This window comes from Aythya fuligula, chromosome 1 (assembly GCF_009819795.1).
Source record: "Aythya fuligula isolate bAytFul2 chromosome 1, bAytFul2.pri, whole genome shotgun sequence".
Taxonomy (NCBI): domain Eukaryota; kingdom Metazoa; phylum Chordata; class Aves; order Anseriformes; family Anatidae; genus Aythya; species Aythya fuligula.
The window spans coordinates 29072825-29096674 of record NC_045559.1 but is presented as its reverse complement, the minus strand read 5'-3'; the positions used below and the strand labels follow the sequence as shown (position 1 = coordinate 29096674).

Genomic DNA, 23850 nt, shown 5'->3' with positions numbered 1-23850 from the left:
ACAACACAACCAGTTTTCTTCCCACCTCTCTTGCCTTCCAAAGATTTAGAAACATATATATTTGGTTGAAACTTCAAATGCACCTTGTTTTTACTACTCTCATCCTAATCTGATTGAGGTGCTACACAGCCATAACTTTCAGAAATTCCAGTGTGAACAGAGATGGGCCAAGGAGCAAAATACCTGGAACAAGGAATGTAGATACACAGGTGATGCTGTATAGAACAGCTTTAACGCTGAGGCTAGGGAATCGGTACTGTGGTTGCTAAGATCATAACTACCCTTCATTTCACAAGAGTATACCTTTGTGGAAGCTTATGTTACTTGTCTCAACAGTAAATTCAAGCAAACATCACAGTCAGCATATCTGGGTTTAATTTCTTTGTCAAGTCCCTCAATGTTGCATTTGAAATGAAAAGCAAATACAATATGCAGCAAATTAAAATGATCGAGCCAACAGCAAAAGGCACAGTAATAGTGATTTATTTCTTCAACTCAGCCTCTATATAGCAATACCTCAGATAAAAACTGATGGAACTATCTCATTAGCAGTCATTAAGATTAAACTATTTTCCACCTAATGGGAATTCACATTTTAAACAGAATTTATGACAACCACACTGATGTCCATAAATTTATTCAAAGGCAAAATAACTAGAACAAAAAAATGATCCAGGTAACTGATCCTGTTATTATATCTTGACATTTGCTTTTAGAGTAGGATTTACTGATGTTACGGCAAGGTTCTAGATCCACTATTATCCTATAAAATACCTTATGTATACTTAATACTACCTGATATATTCCTGTGATAGAATGATGATTTCATGTTTTATCATTAACAGTTTTGTTTTGTCCCATTAGATTAACCCACTAATCAATGTAGTGGCTTTAGTAAACTTGCAGTGTAGGATTCTGATGGATACAGTAAGCAATATTCTCAAAAAGCAACAATTTTTTTCTTCATTCAATAGCAAGGTACTATCATTAGGCTGACAAAACCAAAATCAACCAGAATGAAGTTCTCGCTGACACCATTTATAAGAATACAAGACTCTTCCCTATCAACTAACACCTCTTTCACAAATAGACCCAACCATTTAATTGAGTTCCACATCATTAGCTTTTTAGAAAACAGAAGATATTTCTTTTTAATTATCATAGTTGCAAATTGGCCACTAAGGAATTATGAAGTCGTAAAATCATATCTGTTACTTTTTGGCCCAAATAATCTAGCTACACTCTCTACAGCAATGATTGTTGCAACCTTCCTACTTGTATCAATACACTTTAAATTCAATAACTATAGCTGTAACTATAACAACTCCACAACTGCTCAGTTTCCACAGTACTACAATAACTGCCTACCTAAACTCATCCTAAGCACTTCATTAAAAATCCTGGGATTACATATAGTACCTAAAAACATTCTTTAAAAAATGCATTTTAGTTACTTTATAAATAAAAAACAACTCCTGCTTTCAACAACAGTATTAACACACTCATATATAGTATGATATCTAGACTGTAACACAGATAATAATAGCAGAACTACATATTTGATTTTTATCGGGAAAAGACAAGACTTTTTTTTTTTTTCATCCAGCCAAAGGGACAGAATAGAAAAAGATTTCCTGAGGTCACTGAGGCCCAGAAAGTAAAGTGATTATTTAGCTTCTATGTCAGCACAACCTCTTTTGCAGTGTCCTGCCTGCCAGAAGATAGATGACTTGGTATAGGGACCTAAGTACAAACAAAAATAGAATAGAAATTGGAAGACTTAAGAAGGTCAAGCGGAGGTATTCTTTAAAGGCAGTTCAATATTTTTGCTAGAAAAAAGCTTTTGTAAAATTTATGCGAGAACCAGTAAATATTCAGTCATGCTACATCTATCAGAATTTTGTACTAAGTCTTTTTCTAATTACAGCTACTGATTCAAATTCAAGGCAGTTCCTTCAATAAGTACATTCTTACTGATTTTTATTTTACTAGGCTAGTCTCATTAATGAAATTCCAATTAGCAATGTTTTATGAAGAGTATGTATTGATTTTACACCATTTGAGAATTCTTTTGTTTCCATCATATGAACAGGACCACAATCCTTCAAAATGTGGATTATTCAGATTTGTGTGAATAGACTGAAATTTGTTGAACTATCGAATAAAATCATCATGGCAACTAATTTTTTCCAATTTCCATTTCCGAACAGCTAACAGTGAGGGACAATCTTGCATGTAGTACTTTGATTTTTCCTCCAGAATGTTGACCTGCACTGGATTTGTCAAAGTTCAAATACACATAAACTCACATAAAAACATGTAGTAGTTATTTAAAGCTAGTTTACCAAAAGGCCTGAAAACAATCTTAGAGTCAAAGGAAGTTGTTACAGAAGCTACTTAATATTCATCATCAGAACAGGAGATAGGATGTAAGTTGTTTTTCTTTAAACATCAAGAAATCTCTCATGTAGAACATTGGTTTTGTATTAAAGCAATTATGCTTTTATTTGAGAACTCATGAGAAGCTGACAAAAATGTACATTTTTTTCCTTAGTATTATTGCTGTCCTTTAAAAATACATTTTTAAATACACTGCCTGTTTTCATTTAGCTATTATAGTTCAAAACTTTATCACTCAGAACACACAGAACAAACTGCACTGGTCCTCAACATTTCCCAGATTACATTAGCATAGATATTTCTATTTAACTCATAAAAACACATTCTAAATTAGAAATGGAGGGACAGCTGGCAACCTACAAAGTTCCTGTTCCTGGTCACACCTTGCAGAAGGTACTTTCTCTATTACAGATACCCCTATAACACAGTATCTGTGTTTTACAAGCACAGCTTCCAAAAGCTAAAATTAGTACCTGTGAATAGTTAACAGCCTTGAAATTTCATCATTCAAAACCTAACAATGCTTTTTATACTACAATCATTGAACCTACTCCTTTGTTAAAAAATCTACTAACCAAGCAAAGAATTCGACAACATCCAAACTTTTACTTATCTGAAAAAATGTTTTAAACCTGAGTTAATACTGTTGTCTTCATTTCAAAAGCTTATTTAGAACTTGTCATTTCCATTTAAAAAACATAATCCCACATATACATACTAATTTTGCAGTTTTATACATGTTGCAACACCTTTTTGGTACATTAAGATAGGAATTTTGGAATAAAAAGAGGAGAAGAGTTACTGTACTGAAAACCTTGTATACTCAGTATACAAGATTAGTGGCGAGTAGAATATAAGGGATTTTTCGGTAGAGAAAAGAATTCTAAAGCTATAAAACATTCTTTAGCAACGTCTTTTTACCACAGCCTGCATTTGTACACTGTAGAAACCAAGTTACATGTAGGTAAGTCGGCAAAAATGTCCATTAATACACAATAGAAGAGTACAATCTCCATTAGCACTATGCAGTGCAGTTGCAGCGTATATGCCCAGAGACCTGCTTGAGCTGTACAGCCCACACTGTGATGGAGACTGCTACAACTACAATGCAGTTGACACTCAAACCTGGAGAAAAAACAGCTAGGATCCTATAACCCACTCTGCAATATCTGATAAAGTTCATCATAACTGTTGGCATTGACCTCAGCACAGCTGTTGCAAAATAAATGCCTATTTCACCACAAAAAGTACCAAAAGATCAAGGTCTGTCTGCTATGAATTGTCATTCATTTATCTTTTAAAGATAAACCCATGTGCCACATGATGTTCTTCAAGCAAAATGTGAAGATAAGTAAACATTGTCAAAACAAAGAAAATAACACACTTTCTTTGCATCTCTTTAAGAGATGGAAAGGCAGTATTATGGAACACATAACAATGGAAATTATTTAATTTACTGGAATAATAATCCTGGTTTAATTTTTGATTTAAGTCCCAGTAATACAGTAATGTCAAAATTAAGCACTGAAGCAAGTGATCAAATTAAGGACGATGACATTCATTTCCAAATAAATTTAAAATTGCGAGTTCAAAAGTTGTAACATATAACATTGAGCTCTCTTAATTCTGGTATCAATAAGTATGATTCAAGCTATTCAAGCATAAAAATTTTAACTTAGAACAGCTTCTTAGAAGCTGGGATAAGATTTAGCTATTTCTAAAACATTGAACTGAAAGTAAAGAAATCATCCTCTGCTATCAACTTATTCTCTCCATTTGTTTTATCTGACTCTAATTTTATAATTTTAAGGATTCATGCCATTCTAAACATTATGCCTAAAATCACATATGCACGTGTGTATGCACAGTGACTAACTGCACAGCCGTGGTTGTAATGCACAGTTACAGCTACATCAGGTCAGCTCAGACGCAAAGTCAGGGATGACAGACATGACATGTTTCCATAAAGATGGTCTTCATTTAATTCTTAAACCCAACATAAATTCCACCAAATGCTTGGGGGACAGGGTGTTCATTTGTAATTCAAGTCAGCAAATAACAAAAATACAAACTTTTGGATCTGCAAGCAATATTGCAAGCATAATCACAGGCTGACTGTTGCTCTCTTGGGGCATCCAAAGCCAACAAGATTAATTCATCTCTTTGCTCCAAGGTTTGGCTCTTGGCCATCTATTTACACGGGACTTTGCCAGTCAGGATCTAAATAATCCCTTTTAAGAGCTGTGGTAAAAACAGCACCCATCCAGAATGACACATTTCTGATGGTATGAAGAAGGCAAAGAATTTGGACAGCTCTGGTCAAACTGTCACATGGAATATTCAACCTCAGTTCTTATCCTGCAAAAGACCACCCTCCCACAACCTCTTTGCTAGTTTGTACTATGACTTGGCAATGATAAAACAAATCCTAAATGTTAAGCAGCCAAGTAGGATATGAAAGAAAGTTTACATCTCCATCTGCCTGCTTCCATCACACCATCACCTTCTCATTTGAATTTCTCACAGAAGCAGGAAAAGCAGCAGCAAATTACTGGGAAACTGGCCTTCCCTGTTCATGTCTCACCCAAGTCTCCCAAATGTACTATATGAAGACCACTTCGTAAAGTTCTTGAATATTCATAGCATATCTATTCACTACTGAGTTAGAGAAATTATAGGTAAACAATCAAAATGAAAAGGATAAAAATATTCACTTAATATATTTAAAACTTCTTAATAAAAGCCTCATGTACAAAAGGTTAAGTTTCAAACAACCCACATAGGTACCTAACCACATCCAGATACTGCATCCTCCAAGTCACAGAATTATAGAATGGTTTGAGTTGGAAGGGACCTCACAGATCACCTAATTCCGACCCCCCTGCCATGGGCAGGGACACCTCCCACTAGATCAGGTTGCTCAAAGCCCCATCTAATCTGGCCTTGAACACCTCCAGGGATGGAGCATCCACAACCTCTCTGGGCAACCTGTTCCAGGGCCTCACCACCCACAGAGTAAACTTCTTCCTTATATCTAACCTAAATCCACTCTCATTTAGTTTAAAGACCCTTGTCCTATCACCACACTCCCTGACAGTCCCTCTCCAGCTTTCTTGTAGGCTCCCTTCACTGGAAGAAGTCTTTGCAATGCAGTGAGAACTTCCACATTACAGTAAGCTTTTAAACCCAACTAGCAGGCCAAAGATGCTTCTAACAAATCTGCATCGTGAAGCTAAAAGCTGTTACTGATACATAAAATATACCTCACTTTTTAGCAAAAATTACTCAATATATTAATTTTGCATCGTTTGTTTGTATTGTTCTTAAAGTGTATTATGAATTCCGTAGCCTAGTTATTCAGGGTACTTCCCAAATGTTTAAGAAAAACTTTAGTACAGCACTCAAATACAATGTGACTTCTTCCACATGGATGTACATAAACTCCAACAACAGCAAGTGAACTTTTCAAAACATACAAAAGAAAGAATAAAACCGCCCACAATATCTAAAATATTAGTCATCATGTCTGAACGTAGAGCAAAGTGAAAGCAATCAAGGCAGATGGTTCAGATGGTACCACAAATCTTGAAGAAGTATAAGAATGAAACTATTCCTTCTGATTTCTGATTGGAAAACAAGCTGATCATCTGTTAAGTCAATTAATTATTAACCAGGTACATCCACTATTTTAAACCGTTCTTAGAGCCTGACTTGGGCAGAGGGACACATACATACGTAAAATCAAATTCTGCAAGTAGTTATTATGTGACTTCAAATTGGAGTCTTTCTGTAATATATGGTGTTGCAAACATGAATAAATTTGTATTTATAGATAGACCATTTACAGATAATCTTACATGCCAGACAACAAGAAAGAACATACTTTTTAGGTTTCTAACAACAACAACAAAAAAAAACCACTATGTGAGGGTAAAAGTTTGCTCTAAGAGCTGGTAGTAAAAACTGTTATATGAATTACAATGAAGAAGTAGAATGTACAATGAAGAGGTAGAATAAAATGAGACAATTAGAAGAGATGGCTGACAAAAAGGAAGCCAGAAAATATAGCTTCAAAGACAATTCTTCTGCTGTAATCTACATATTGTGCATTTCACACTTACAAAACTAGATACCCTAAGCTTCAACTATCCGAGCATGTACTACAAGTATTATATCATTGTGTCAGTTATGCACATTTTGACATTCCATTTCTATCTTACATTAAAGCTGAAATGGAGTTTCTGTCTCGTTAGTCTTGAGTATTTTCAACAGCGAAATACTGCCACCTTTTGGCTTGATGCACAGACCTCCCCCTCGAAATTGTAAAACTTTTTTTTGGGGGGGAGTACTTTTGTCCTTTATGAAGAAGGTTGAACTGCTGTAACATTAAAATTTGATTCAGTAGGAAGATTTCTCCAGGAAAAAAAAAAAAAAAAAAAGTTAATCTGTAAGAAAACACTATTTTTCTCATAAATATGAATGCATAACCAAACAAATTAGAAAGTGTACTCCATTTAGCCATATGTTTTTTTTACTATTTTTTCTCTTTATATCACAGCTCTTTTTTCTTGGCAATTTTTGTACACAGATACTACTGAATCACATAGTATTTTACACTGCACTCCTTTCAAGTAAAAAAATGATAATACATACTTTGACCTTCTCCTGACTTTTGTAAACTCATTATAGGACTAACAATAATGCATTACTAGCAAGTGATGTTCCTTGTTCATACATATACCTGCAGTATGCCAGAGACAAAATACAAAATACTCAATAAATTAATATTAAATAGCTCGACATTTATATGAACATATATTGAAATATATGCATGATTACTTACACCAATGACACAATGTCCCCACGTTGCACATCATAATTTCGAATGCTCCAGTGGTTTAAGAGCACTACATCAGATTCTTGTCTTCCCCCAGGATTCAAAGAAGGCTTAGGGAGAGGAAAAAAACAGATTTAAGTCTACACTGCCTCTGTGTATCCTCCAACTAACTCTCATACTATCAATGGGTCAAATCCTGAAGCCGTTAGAAACAGCAAACCATACACAATTCCTTTAAAAGGACCAAGCATCTGTTTTAATCTAGTAAAAATATTTCTTTACTAACTGCAATGTTAAATGTCATAAAGTTATGATAAAAAGCAGTTTGCATCTTTCAATGCACTACTATATGCAAATTAAATTACATAGGATACATATTTATGACGAGCTTCATGAAAAATTTTGTTTGCCTTTGCTGCCTATCATTTAAGATTACAAACGAAGGAGAATCAAGCATGCCAATTCCCAGAAATTACAGACCTTCTGCAGGCATTTTACTGTTTATACAAGGATAATGCACCAAAAATGAAATACATACTTGCAACAATACTAATCTCAATGCTCTTTGCACAGGAAAGAAAACAAAAACAAAACAAAAACCCTACATCTACAGCATATACCACTAAACGTGGGCCTTCCATAACAGGATCCAAAGAAGCATGAACTTTCATAGGAATATACATTGAAATGAGTCTATTGACTAACCTCAACAGTCAAAAACAATTGAATAAGTAGTTAGCAAAGAGTATGAGGAGATATTCAGAACCATACATAATTATTTTGTGTTTTGCAGTACAAAACTATGGTACCTGATTAACCCTGGTTCTGAGTTAACCCACCAGAAACAGCAGAGAAAAGAAGCAACAAATATTAGTACTGTCTTCATTGATGTTTTAGGGATTACTACAATACATGTAACTCTTTTGCTACACGGAAAGTATCTAACAGTAATACAGACTAAAGTTTGTTGGCAGCATATTTTTCAATATGCTTTTTAAGACTCTGCAAATAGAATTATGTTGTGTTCACACTGGCCAGCAATGGTCTCTAATTTAGACTCTAGAGCTATTTGAAATATTTAATAAAGCAAATTACTGGAACAGGCTCCCCAGGGACGTAATCACAGCACCAAGCCTGTCAGAGTTTAAGAAGCATTTGGACTGTGCTCTCAGTCATATGGTCTGAATTTTTGGGCAGACCTGTATGGAGCTAGGAGTTGGACTTGGTGATCCTCGTGGGTCCCTTCCAACTTGGGATATTCTACGATTCTATGATGATAGCCCCATGCAGCACCAAATCTGACAAAGTATTGAGTCTACACAGCTCCTCATTTATTGACATGACAGTGGCAATATTTGCTGAAATTTGATATTTTTGTAGAAGAGGTTTTCAGTGTTTACCGTACAGCATAGGGACATTACTGTAAGTACATTAACATAAATTAATGTTAATGTCCTTACTGTCCTTACATTCATCATTATTTTATTTAGTGGAGTCTATTCATTGCAAGAGCCAGAAAAATGAAAACCAGATGCAGACATGGGGTTATTATTATTTTAATAAGGATTTTCCAAAATGATTTTCCAATTTTGCAGCAAGCATCTTCAACAATGTAATAGTATTTTTACATAAAAATTCACAAACAATTCATAATAGTACTTATGTAACCAAAGTAAGGCATTCTTTAGTCCAAAAGCTAACAACTGTATTAAACATTAGACAAAAAGGCTAATCTAAAAGACTGAGAATCATGCATATGGTATACTCCCACAAAATAAACTGCGGGATACTCAAAGTATTTACCTTAAAAGGCAGAAAGAGAAGGTCAAGACAAATGGTAATTTTAAACACATTGTTCCAAAAGCTAATGTATTTCACAGCTAATACATAGCAAAGATTTGCACAAATGTTCATAAACTTGTCCTTGCAATGAAAATTGTATCAACTTCACCTTACAGAGGACACATCATGTAGTTATAGTATTGCCCTAGTCAACTCCTACTGTATTCTGTATTTAAACAAAGGAAATGTTTCACAGGTTAAATACAGTTAGGTATTTCATAATCCTAACTCAACAGACTCTAAATGTAATGCCATATCGCTTTCCATTTTAAAACAATACATCGCTCATAGTTTTGATTTACAGAATGGATATCCAATGCCTGACTTACTAGATTGGGTTTTCAGAGAAATATGAGAATGTGGGATTTTTTTTTTTCTTTCTCACAAAGTAACACTAACATATTCAAAACGTAGTCATACAAATACAAAAATATTTTGGTAAAAGAAGGTACGAAAGAAAAACTAGGCAACAACTTTCACTGTATATCAGCAATACAATCTTCTGTAAAAAATCATCCAAATAATTCAGTAAATGTTTCTAAGGCAAAGAATATAAAGATTAAGAGACAACTTGTTCTCCTCAACATTTTTACTGCTAGTAGAATCTCAAATCTAGCAAAACAAAAATACAATTTCTGAAAAAGCAGTCAACAGATAGGCTCACAAGAGCTCTTTACTTCTATAAGAAACAAAATAATAGTGGGGCTTCTTTCTTTCTGGAGCTTGAAGCATTACAACTTGTTTACCCAAGTTCTTGGCATAACAGCCTGCTACAAATGAGACGCATAGGTCTTAATTTAGAACTACGGTGCAGAAGTCACAAAACATTTGCTCTTTCCAATTACCAGCTAATCTAAAGCTAAAAGCATGCAAATTGAGATCCCCAGCCATATGATGAAGCCTCACAGGACATGAGGTTCTGTAAGTAACAGGGTAAAAGCATGCCCTTTTACTATAAATAATGATTAACTTGATAGTTGTTATGCTACTAGTGAATACCAGAAGGTCGCAACTTACTTGCTTTTAGCTTGGGGAATAGAAAGAATATTCACATAAGCTTCCAGGCTTAGGTACAGTAATCCTAATAACGTTAGGAGAAACTGCAACAGAATAATTACAACTGCCATTATGCATAATGGCACAGAACATTCAATAATATTTGCTGCTGAAACAACCGGGCGTTGTCAGAGATCCCTGGTCAGGCAACTTGCTCTAATTCTTGGTATTGGTATTGAACTGTTTGTGACAGAAACATCCATATAGAGCTGCACATAAACTGGCATCTTTCATCTCACTTGCAAACAGTCCATTTGATTTGATGAATTTAAGAATTTATATATCCATAAGGGTTTCCTTTTTCTACATCATTATATATGAAGAGTTCATAATACCAGACAAGCAATGTAACACAAGACAAAACACGTTGAAGTACACATCCAGCATTACAATAGTCCTAAAAAATCCACAACATTGAATTAAGAAATCATAATACCAATTACTTGTGTCACTTACGTTCAATGCTGTAATTCACTTGAAACCCACTATTAAAGCAATGTTAGATGAGAACATCAATCTGTAAAATTCTAAGCAACTGAGAACAACTCACGTGAGGATTAAAGCAGTAATTTTGGAAAGAAAAAAGAAGGCAATGAAGCAATGCTGAAACTATAAGCTTCGATACTTTAGTATTTTTCCCTGTACTTCAAAGTTAATACTCATATACATTGTAGTAGCACAAGTGAAAGAATTATGCTGTAGAAACACTGAACCAGCTTGAAAAAAATGAAATGCATGGCTATCTTAATTGATTGGGAATAAATGATAAAATATGTACTTTAATTAGAACCTCAATGCAGTGTGCTTGCCAGAATGTGAAAAAGTACTACCAACTACCAGTATCAATAACTGTGAAGCAGCAGCATGGCTGGTCCAAACAAAAACTGAAGGGGGACAAAGCAGGAGAGAGTGAGAGATTTATTCCCTGCTTCTTTTCAGAACTTTTAATTTCAGACTCAGCAGGAGCAACAACAATGGGAACACAAAGTCAGCCAGACATTTTAGAGGACTGTTACAAATCAAATTGTTGGAAATCATATCACGATATCTTCACATTGAGACAATACGGTATCATTGGAAGCATGCAGTTGATGGATATACGACTACATGCTGACTGGGCTTCACCCTCCCTCGTACCCGTAAGCTTTCAGATCCATTCAATATAGATCACTCTTCAGGGAACACTGTCAACAGATAGAATTCCAAAGCAATGACCTGCACTCCTTCAAGCTATTCTGCAAAAGAAGGATATGTTCCTTATAATTATGTTCCTGCCAGACTTACTTAGGTGTCTAATAAATCTTGGCAAGGAAATTAGTATCTTATTAAAAGCACCAGGAAGATTTTTTGTAGTCTGAAGAACATCCATACACACAGAAGCATGTTAGTTTAAAACAAACTTCTACTTCACTACAGTCCAGAATAAAACCAGAGAGGAATTTTACAGACGCTGAAATGTCATTAAAATTAGTAATGTCCCATATTACCCATACTTCAATCAACAGACGGAATGTTTAGTCAACAGATACATCATGGGAAGAGCTTAAATTTTAATCACACACTGACTACATATCACTTTCCCTTGCCACTATGAAGAGTGCATATCCTTTTCTGTTAGGTTGGATAAATGTGAGAGTATAACTGTAGTGTTTTTCACATTTTCCAAAGATAAATGACAGTTAACTATATGCCCTTTCACACGAGCACAGAAACAACACTCAAGAACAATACCAGAGCGTTCCCTAACACTTGAGACTTTGACTTCAAATGTAAACACAGAAGTGAGATCTTGACCACAGGCATTCAAAAGACTTGTGGACTAGGCAAATTTAGAGCATTTCTTTCCAGCTACTGAGTTACAACTACCCCCACAAGAATGGTTGGGAAATAGAATATTATGCCAGAGACAGAAAGAAAAACAATGAAAGGCAATAAAAAGATGAAATTAAATTAAATGAACAAAGAATGAAACTGTTTTTCCTGTTTTCCCATTCCTCTACTCATTTCTAGAGCAAATTTCTGGCTCTGCAGCTGTAAGCCCTCCTGAGATTTTCATATATTTGATTGGTCATCAGTGATACTCAGAATAACGTGTATGGAAAGGGAAAAAGTAATGTGTGTTACACATAACTTCTGTTCTTGGATTGTAGAATTACTGGAGTATGATTATTTTACTTATGTCCCTGTTCTTGAGGTGAGAACTGCCTTCCAGAGTAGCTGAGGTTTCTTGACAGGTTGAACACCAGGGTATAGGCTACTGCAAAAGGCACTGTGCCACCCCCCAATCCACCCCAGGCTTTTCTGTGGCATTAAGCACAAATCAGCCAAGCCCAGGCTCTAAACCAAGTTTTGCCTGAGTGAATGTTGTACACTTCATACTCCAGCAGTTGGTCTTGATTATTATAAATCCTGTCTTCAAGGTTCTGAACTTACTCTGATAATCAGAAATGAGAGCTCAGCATCCATGAATCAAATCTTTAGTCTCTGCTAATTGGAATGTTACGATATTAAAACAAAATACATTATAATTATCAGTAGTGATGCACTGCAGTATGCAGGGCATATGATTTAGAAAGCAAGGTAACAATATAAAAATTGGCTAACTACATTACAACATATATTTTTCAAGTCCTAATAACAGGAAGCAAAGTAGCTGTTCATTATCAAGAGTGTTTATCTTTCAAACATTACAAACATATTTGTATTGATATGCTTAAACCAATGCATAAGCATCCTATATAAGCAAAGTAAAAAAAAGTTAACTGATATTTATTCCCTAATAAGCATAGGTATTAATATTAGGTTCATGCCATTTGCAGCATTCTTCATTGAAATAGTGCCATATTTGTTCAATAGGAAGAGCAACTATGGCCAGAAGTGGTTTTACCTTTTGCCTTGCAATTATTGTAACACAGCAACTAAAACAAACAAACAAAAAAAGCTTCTTTGTGAGTCATCAAATAGTGCATTAAGACAAAAGGTAATGCTAAAAAAAAATAATAATCTTGATTTATAAATGATTAGGAGGATAAAAACCAACACTTTTACCACTACTTATCTATATATTTTGCTTTTACATAGAATTTTGGGAAGTTTTGTTCTCAAAAGCTTTTATTTTCATATCACAAAATTATTTGTGTAACCAACTAAAAATTCAACTATTCCATGCTGTAATTGTGATCACATGCTAACAATTGAGAAAAAAGATTTTCTTCCATCTTGCTGTTGTCAGTGGATAGCCAGTTTATAATTTCCAGACACACAAAAGATATTTTCAACCGTACCTGCATGGATGCTCCTTCCACTCTTGCTACACAGGCAACTCTATCAAGGAAAGTCACTGTCACTGGAACAGCAACAAAGAAACCTTTAAAGAAGGCTTTAATGTATCTTCTCCCAAAACCTTGAGCCTGTGCCATAATCTGAAAAATATTTAAAAAACGGGGAAAAAAAAGTCATTATGAAGCAATTTTTAAGTAATAATATTGTTTATATCATTGGAGTGAAGAGGAGTTAAGAATAGATTTCTTATCTGTTATACTGTTATCTCAATATCCACAGTGAAAAAATGAATGTACACATAAGAACGAAAAAGAACAGAAATATTCATCAAAATTTCAGTCAATTGTACAGAAGAAGATGTGATACTTGACGTTTACCCTTTCCATAATTTGACCATTTCTAGTGATTCTCTGCTAGCAGCAGTACTTGACAAAAATGCCTGGATAACAATTCAGCTAAACAAGAAGCAAACTGCTATAACCACACAAAATTCACTATATATTTTTGAAAAAACATATAGATGGATGTATCAACTATATGGAAATAACCTATTTCAGAACATTCAATTGGAGTTCAAAAATAAAATGCTGCAAGTCATTTTCTCCCCATAAACTGGTAGTTATAAATTCATGAGCCCGGAAATATAGATTGTGTCATGTAAAGTAAAAGCTGACAATTTACCATACATTAGCAGTTCTCTATTCAATAGTTTCACACACAAAAGTGTGTGTCATTTCTACCCTTGTGATAACTGCAAACATCAGTTTACAGCAGGCCCTCCTGACATGCTGCTCATGACCTGGGTGGGCTTGGAAGGAAATGATCTAATGATCTAAAAAGGTGAGATCCTGCAGCATAATTTACAAAGCTGTCAAACTTCTGGACTTTTTTTTTTTTTTTTTTTTTTTTTTTTTTTTTTTTAAGATTTCACTCGTTGATGTGATGTTAAATCTCTCCATTCAAGATAGGGTGTGACAGACTGTGTTAGGATGTGGAAGCCAAGTGGGAGACAATAGCTGAACAGCACTGGATGGAGAAGTGCTTGAGCAGCCCCTGAAGCAGCCCCAGTTCAATAAACTTCTTTTAGCAGAAAGACAAGATTCATAAGTAGTGTATTATAAGAAATACAGTTCTTCGCCTATCGGCAAATCCAATTTAAACCTTTGTTTCTGTCTAATGAGTACCTGGTGGAGCCTGTACAAGATCAGTTTGTGAAGTCCCTGCTCCTTCTATCACATCATCACTCTGGCAGACAGGAATAGAAGAAAATAGGCCCTGAACTTTCGAGTCCTTCAGCATGTTTATATTCAAGGACAAAGAATTATTTTTTCAACAAATATACACAGTTTGTTTCAATGTCCTTAACAGTATACTCAGACTTCCATAATATATTTTTTTTTGTTGCACTTTCAGAAATATGGAAGTGATTAACTATTTTTATGCAAAGCACAAACTCAAATCACTCTGATGAAATAATACTGAAAGCAGTATTTCTGTCACAGATATGACTACTTAATTCTATAATGCATTACAATTACGAGAGGAAACCCAGTTCTACAAAATATATTGTCAGCAGATTCTTCACTTGAATTCTTTATGGATATTAATAGCTTTGCAATGACAAGATCTATCTTCAAAAAGACTGAAACATCTTTACCATCAATTCTGGCATTCACCTTCACAAGGTTTTAAATCCCTTTTACTTTTTTTTTTTTTCTTAAATACGGAAATATTTCACCATCACCTATAACTTTTGCACACAACTGAAGCTTAGCTAGTAAAAAGAGTAAATATAGTTAATGTTTGTAATACAATTATATTTTCTTCCTGTACATTTCATTAACAAAAAAATCTTATTTGCATCAACAGCTTTTACAAAGAATCTGGAAGAGGTTGTGAAGCAGAACAAAAAACTCACCAATTCAAAACAAATGTTAAAATGCTTTATTTCCATCTTCCTGTGTAAGAACTCATTAGTGAAACCTATCAATCAAAAGATACTTTTGCCTCAATCAGCACAGATTTACCTTTAGAAGTATTCTGCATAAAAATAGAACCCCTAGGAAGTTTTTTGTCTACTGTTAAACAACCTATAGCATCTCATACACCTTAACACCCTTCCCTCGGTCCCGAGTCTGAATCTCATTTCTCCAGTTTTCTGGCTGGAACATACTCCTCAACTGTGAGGTCTGGCAAATCTCAGACCTCTTACAGCAATGGCAGCCTCAAAATGCAATTTTTAGACATCCTCAACTGTCTCCTCCGCTTTCTACGTATAGTTGCTCTTTGACTTGAAAAACTGTCTGACAAATGTAACAGAATATGACTCATTTCAGATTATTTTTTTTGAAAACTTTAAGAAATTAGACAAATTTACTCATTAAATTCCTCATGGTCCAACCTATTTTCATTAATAGTGAAGTATAAATGTTGACTCCATCCCCTTTACCAAAACCATCCACAGATCTTGTTATAATTTTCTTGCAAAAGACCCATGCTGGTATCTACAGAAAATTCCGACATCTGAAGAAAAGTAATTGGCCAGGCAATCCACAGGAGACCGACCATATGCTCTTGGAGCTACAAGCCAATTAACAGTGACACACAATCCAGCAACCAGGTTAAAAAAAGGTATGATAAAATGCTGTGTTCTCGGTACATCACTTGGCCATGGAAATAATGGGAGTATTAGGCAGCAGTGGGCAAAGCTGGGAGTTTAGGTCCTACTTTTGTGGGTTTGGACATACACAGCATTACAAGGCACAGCAAAACACCAACAGCACCCCTACAGCAACTGATTTCCAGAGCCACAAAAGCCAGCAAGAGCTGAATATTCCTGTTTTCCTTCCTTCCTCTCTATACTACACAACTGAGCAAACCACCAGTTTTCTCTTTTATAAGCACACAGATAAATCTGTCATTTCTACTCATGCACCACGTTCTAGAAGTCTCCTGGCTCCCCATACCCCGCAGGAAAGGACAGCTTTTTCCTGGACACAAACTGAGCAAACCTGTAGGTTACTCTACTCTACTGTACAAGTCCCTCTTCCCAAGCATAATAAATATATGCATGCACATTTCAATAGATCGAGAAGAATTACTTATAAAGAAATCTGTCTTTAACCTTAGGTCCTTCTATATAATAAAAAGTTCTTATCAGAAGGGTAAGAAATATCTCTGTGAACTACCATTATTTAATGATATTGAGTGAACTCTCTGGTATGCAAAATTTAAAAGATTTCTAAACTAACCGTAGATTTTATGAGCATCATAGTTCCAGAGTGAAATTCTGAAATCCAGTGCCATGTCTGTTTTATAATGACAGCTAAATACTTATCAGGTTTAAATGTATGCCAATGGAGCAAGCAAAAGACACTTTGCTTAAAAATAAATAAATAAATAACTGAAGGACTCTCAATAAGTTCATCAACACATATTTCTGGATCTCTGCCCAGTCAGCGACACCTTGAATAAAATTAACGAATCTAGTGTTTAAAAGATGGTGTAAAAGAAACAAACAAGCAAAACACGGAAAAATATTTTACAGATGAATACACTTTACACCGTTTATAAATTACACTTATTTTAGGAAAAATAACTAACTGAGTAATTCAATAGAACTGGCAAACTTCAAAGTATCAACCTTGAAAACTTGTTTGAAATGGCAACACGGACAAGAAAATTTCAAGATCAAAAATGCCAGCATACAGCAGGTCAAAGCATTAAGAATTTCACATTGTGCAGCTCAGAGATTAAGGCAGATGGAGCACAGCATTATCTGGACTGAAGTATTTGGTGCACAAAAGGTCCAGGGATTATAATGAGCCTCTTGTGAGTACTACAACATATGGAGCTGAGATGCTATTTAGATAGCTCTCTATGTATAAAATGTTTATTTTTCTTATACTTGCCTGCACATTAGAAGACACTGTTTATCAAACAGCCTGCAGAAAGTCATCAAGTAATATTCAGAATGCCCCAGGTTACAATATATTTGCAAATCTAAGTACTTAAAAATTACCCACAGAAGTATGATAGGAAAAAATAGCTGTAAAAACAAGGCATTAGCAGTCATCCACAAAGGAAAGAAACTGGCCCCTGAAGTGTTTCTAGAAGAAAGCATGTGAGAAACAGGAAGGAGGGAATTACAACCTGTATGCAAAACAACTACCCCACCAAGACTATGTTAGTATAAAATGACCTATTTAATCTCGTTCAGGAACGAGTAACTGTACAATACATACTACTGTAAGTCCTGGTTCCACTGAAATTACCAACTTTCCTGCCTTGGCATGTATTTTTCTACAAACCGATGACATCGTATGTTCAGGTACGTATGGTTTGAAAACAAGGCAGACTTCCGTAACAACATACCAACACACGAGCCAAATTCCGCTCCATCCTATGAAACACAAAATTCATCAGGGAACAAAAGCTCTTCTTTTAAACAAGACTGGTACAACTTAATGACAAGGCTATACCTGGTTTAACAACCATAATGAATAGGAGGCTGCTCAGTATGAGAATTTGTGTGACCTTTTTCACATGTGCCTTTTCTGCAGTCTTTCCTGAAACAAGGCCAGCGTAATAATGCCATGCAGCCTGACACTCATTTCCCATTTGTCACACATTTCGGTAACTTTTACACTACAGTAATTTTTGTAAGGGGGGGGGGGGTATGCATGCTTTATAGTAAGTTAATTTAATTCATATAAAGTTATCCACATACAGGCTGATGCACACAGACAAAATGGTGATGACTGCTACAGAAGAATCAAAATAGATTAGTTTATGTAAAGTTTTCATTTAAAAATAACGTCTCATTCCAGAAGGAGCTCTCATTTATCCTTTATTAAAGAGAACTCCATCCTGGTATCATTCCACCATAATGGTGACATTTTTAATCTATTAATGTACTCACACTCTCCTTACAGGTTTTCAGCAGCATACCTCTGCCGTATTAATAACCTCCCTGTGTTCCCTTGGCACACAGGCATGACAGTCATTAAAGAACACTGCTCTGTTACAAGGTGGGAAATGCAACGCCTCAGGGAAGTGACTGCTCCATTACTGTTTGGTAGGGATGCAGCCATAGAAAATGTGATAAGCTTATAACCAGGTACGATCGGGTGACCGTAAGAGCTACATGCAGATGATAGCTAATGTTTAGTATCCAAAACAGAACTTTGACAATAACCAAATCTAGGCAACCAGAATAAAATGAAGTTCAGAATAATCAAATTCGAGTTACCTTCCTGCCCGACAGAAACCAGGCACTTAAAAGGTTCTTCCCTGAAAGTTATGTAGGAAACGAAACCCAAATATCCACTGAACTGAGGAGTCAGCTCATAACTGCGGACTGACACCCAATGCAATGCAGGGATTGGACAGAAACGCACTTAACTCTCTGTTTAAGGCCTTTAATTTAAGCTGTCTGAAGCACTGACAGAGGTCCTGTGGTCTTCTATCACACCAACATAGTTCAACTAAATTCACCAGCCAACTTGGTTCGAGATTTTTCTTTCAACGGCAAAGAAAGTTCCCCTCATCTTCAGGTTACATGACCATAACAGCCCCAGCAGAAACAAATCAAGGCACAACTCAAAACAAGAGCAAAACTTGTTTCCAAGTTACAAAACTTGTAGGCTAAGTTAAGCAGCCTGAGAAACATGCAACTTTCAGCATGTCAGTAAAAGGGTCCAGAAATGTGACCTCAGGCAGCACTACTGCTCTACTTTAGTGACCATTCTGCCCTGCAAGTGTTCTGTTTGCATTCTGAAGTGGCAGACCCTAACTTAATCAGCATGTTCAATGTATCAATGTATGCTCTACAATGCATTGCTGTTTTGTTTCTCCTAGGTTAACCATTTTGTCCTGATCTATCTGTTTTAACTGTTGCAAAATGTAACAGCAGCATTTGTTAGCTTTAACTCCACTATATACCATTTGTTTATGCCCCGGTTTTAATTAAAGCTTAATTTAAGAATATTCATGGGAGAGTTCCCATCACTATGAATTATGAAGAACTTTTTCCATTATACCACAGTGAAGAAAAGCAACAATAAAAATCAGGTTTAGTATTCTTGGAGACAGTAACATCCCATAGAAGTTCCTGAAGCAGACCAAGACAAACCAACACAATGACCTTTCAGCTTATAGACCACATCAAAACAAAAATGCTTAAAACACAAGAATCAACAACCTGACCTGTCACAGAATTATTAGTGGGGGAAAAAACAGTTTACCGTGGTTCTTCCTTCAAGCTAGTATTACTACCATATCCCTTCACTGGGGTCTATCTCATGTGCAGAGGCTCAATCCACGTGTTGCTTATGACTGGAAATAAATAGCTTATTCTTACTAATGAGTTATATGCATCAAGGACATTAATTTTACCTTTATGAACAACTGTGTATTTCCAATGAAAACATTTTATTCTTGAAATACAACGCAAAAGTGGAAGAAAATGTAACTGTAGATGACAATTACAGCAATTAAAGTAGTAATTAGTTCAGAATGGGGAGTAATCAGTCACCTCTCACACCTGACAAGCTATTCGGGATTTGGTTTTGCACATGTAAGCAACCAAGAAAAAGAACAGTAACGCGATCACTCTTCTATTGTCATTGTGATACTAAAACATGCTCAGTGATTTTTATAAATCAGAACTTCTCAAAGCATTTGAACTTCAGATGGAATGCAAAGTCTTCAAGAACTGTCCCACAGGTGACTGGCAGCGTACCAGCCGGTCTAACCTGAAAAATACAGTTACTGCTTTTATTCCTGTTTCTGTCTCTTCAAAGAAACCAATAATCATTCATAGATATTCCACGTAGAGGAAAGTACTGAATTGCTTCAGTTTTGGAACACATTTAAGTGATAAACATAAAAGACACTTATCTTCTTGCACCTGAAAGTTCCATGTTGCTGTTCAGCTTAAAGATTCAATGCATGCAAAACAAGTTAATTTTATAAATTGATTTGAAGCACCCTTTGCAAACGACTACCAGCTGCTGCTATGTTTTGGCCTCATGCAGACTGCATAAATGAGGTGCTGCTTCTGACAAGAGTAAATTTCTAAATTATATTTACAGTAAATAATAACATAATATTTGATTTTTAATTCATTTGCACATTTATCTATGTATCCTTTCAAGTACCACGAAGCTGCCACGGTAGTTAGTTGTGGTTTTTCTGAATCAAACTCTAGGCAAAATAAAGAAATAAATAGTAAGCAAGTTTTTCTATTTGGATTAAGAACAAGTAAGCTTAGTACACAAAACAAGGAAGTTTCTTCTAGCTGAATGCAGAATCAAGAGAGTAATATAAGAAACAAGCTTCTAAGCTACGAATCTTTAAACTACGCAAGTATGTATTGGGTATGTAAGGACAAAATAATAAATGACAACAATGCACAATATACTATGAGTAAATAATACCAAAAGAAAGAATAGAGAGAGCTTGTTTAGTATTTGAATGATATTTTCCATTTTCAGTGTACTTTACAAAAATAAATAGTTCTCCCACAACTGCTGCAAGGAAAGCCTTACGTTTAATTGCTCAAAACAGGCAGGAATTAGAACTGACTCCAAAATCTACTATTTCCATGAAACCTAGCAACCACTACCTACTGCCTGTGGCACATTAATAAACTAAATGTACAAACTAACATGCAAAATTATGCCTTTGAAAATAACTTCAACAACTTGGGTTTTATCCTTGAACATTAGAGGTCACTGTGGGGCTTTCTAAGAGGGTATTTTGTGTGCTCTGTAGTAACCTTACACCACCATATTGATTCTGAGCCTGGGATTTATGACAAGTTCAGCTCCCAGCTAACTTTCTCAGCTCTGTAAAACTAAGAGCACAACTGAAGACAAATAGTTTGAGGAAGGCATGATTAATCATTTTACTGAAAAATGAACAGAAGCATCCTACAGCCTAGCTACAGTAGAAAAACAAAAATTTCTTTAAGTTTTGCAGATTAATTTATTTCTAGCATAAATTGGTAACTTTTGCAAAGCTAGAGGAAGGTTATCCAATGGGTCATTCCCCCTTGCATGTAGGACTCTAAATAATAGTTCAGTAAGATACCAGTTTAAAAAAAAAATACTAAATCCCTTCCATAGAAAGAGTAGCATATTATTTCTACAACACAGTATATGTTTTATTCCAGCAGTTCAGAACTTGTAGGGTACATCCCAGGCAATGGCAATTGATATTTTTCTCTTAATACAAGAAATGGAATCATAGTTCTCATATTTAAAGACTAAAAATTCAGCTGGAAAAAAAAAAAAAAAAAAAAAAAAAAAAAAAAAACAGAAGATTGCCACACCTGTGTAAAACTAAGAGTGTTCGTTCCACACTGACAGATACTGGTTTTGGGTTTATAAAAGGAATTCTGGGGCTTCAGCTTGTCCAATCTTTGTAATACAATATGAACTCTAAAATTTACATTTTTCAACTTGGATTTAGATTTTAACTCTTTTTCAAGTGTTAAAATACAGTTATTTGCAACAGGAAGAACTCTAACACATAGGAACTAAGATTTGGTTCTTGCAAAGATTTCAATAAGGATAAAAAAACTCTGAAAAATTTATAATATTAATTAATAGAAAAATGTAGGCTTGGGTCACTAATAGGAAGCTGAACTAAAAGCAAAGCATAAGATCCAGGTATTTCAGAAAGAGTTGGTATCTGTGGCACAATGGTCAAATTATAGGTACCTCAACATAAAATTTAAGCTGTGATTGTGAAACCTATTTAAATCTTAAAACTATTGTTCAGCACAATCAAATACCATTCTCTAGGATCTGGTTACCACCCACTATTACACAAAGTGCATAGCTCCATCCCAGCAATTTGGGGAGCAAATTTCTTTTGGTAACCTTTTGAAAGTTACACAGAAGAATCTGTAATTTTAAAAGTAAAAGAAATTAACAACTCATAGAAATCTCCCAGTCATGGTGGTTAAAACTGTTATATTTCTGGAAAATGCATGTGGATTTGTGGATTCAGTTATAAACTGCACGCTGCACTGGAAGGTTAAAAAAAAAAAAAAAAAAAAAAAAAAGTTTAATTCTAAACTCTGAGAAATAATTTAAGTTAAAAAAATATTTATTTTAAATCCCTGAGAGATATTTCCTTCAACTTATCTTCTGTTGACAATTAATGGCTTTTTTCTTTCCTAACTGTAGTGTTGAGTTGCGGGTAACAACTGAACAAGCATGAACTTCAATGTACATGCACATGTACTGGAGAGAGAAGGGGGGGAAAAAAAATGGTACAAAAAAGGTAGCTGAAGAAAGGTGAAGCAGCTTTCCTAGTTCACCAGCTTCATTTTTCTTTCAGTATCTCAATGTACTGAATTAATTCCAGTTCAATGGAAGAGAAAGATAAGGACAAAAAATATCACAATGAAATATTGGCTAATTAAATAGATATTATGAGGTTAGAGTCTTACTTGGTGTTCTGCTGTTTTTCTATCTAAGCTTTCCATAGACTTCCAAAAAGAATTAATTTTCCTTAAAAAGGAGTAAGAACACCATGGAGACATTTCTAGTGAGCGGGTCAGTCTCCTTAGCTACAAGAAGGAATTCTTTACTGAGAGGGTTGTGAGGCATTGGAATGGGCTGCCCAGGGAAGTGGTGGAGTCACCATCCCTGGAGGTCTTTAAAAGACGTTTAGGTTTAGAGCTCAGTGATATGGTTTAGTGGGGACTGGTTAGTGTTAGGTCAGAGGTTGGACTCGGTGATCTTGGAGGTCTCTTCCAACCTAGGTGATTCTGTGAAGAAGCTCTGTGCTCCCCATACAGGGAACCATTTGCACCCAGCCATTGCATCCGCAAAAAAAACCCAAACCCCTTAAACCCCCTCAGGGACCCGCCCCGCCTCGCCCCGCGCCGCCCAACGGCCGCTTAGCGGCCGTTGGGCGGCGCGGGGCGGGGCGGGGCGGAGTCGAGAGCTTGGCGCGAGCCACGCGCGTGCTCGCCGCGGTCGCGCGCCCGCCGCGGCCCCCGCCTCCCTCGCCCCCCCTCTCCCCGCTCCCCCCACCCCTCCCCGGCTCCCCCCTCCCTCCGCCGTTCCCCCGCTGCCCCCCCCCCGCCCCCGCCGCCCCCCGAGCCCTTCCCGCTTACGTCGCGCCGCTCCGCCTCCCGCCCGCCGCGGTCACGTGGTCACGGCGGCGGCGCCGGGTGGTGCGGGAGGTGGGCGGGGGGTGGAGGGGGAGCCACAAAATGGCGGCGGGGCTCTGGCTGAGGCGTGTCAGGCGTACGGCACGGTGTAAAGTCGAAGAATCACAGAATCATTAAGGCTGGAGCAGACCACCACGATCATCTAGTCCTACCATCCCCCTACCACCGATGTCACCCACTTAACCATGTCCCTAAGCACCATGTCCAACCTTTCCTTGAACACCCCGAGGGATGAGGACTC

The 23850-nt window shown here is 36.2% G+C and overlaps 1 protein-coding gene across 3 annotated transcripts in view; it reads right to left on the bottom strand.

Moving 5' to 3' along the window:
- Window positions 1–23601, bottom strand: part of IMMP2L (inner mitochondrial membrane peptidase subunit 2) — a 454134-nt gene extending 430533 nt beyond the window's left edge. For all 3 annotated transcript variants that reach the window (XM_032192350.1, XM_032192370.1, XM_032192359.1), the window contains exons 1-3: window positions 23553–23601; window positions 13420–13557; window positions 7244–7347 (exon numbers count right to left, since the gene is read on the bottom strand). In XM_032192350.1, the coding sequence (XP_032048241.1) occupies window positions 7244–7347; window positions 13420–13554 (239 nt within the window). In that variant the 5' untranslated portion in view covers window positions 13555–13557; window positions 23553–23601. The remainder of the gene's footprint in view (window positions 1–7243; window positions 7348–13419; window positions 13558–23552) is intronic.
- Between the last annotated feature and the right edge of the window lie 249 nt (window positions 23602–23850).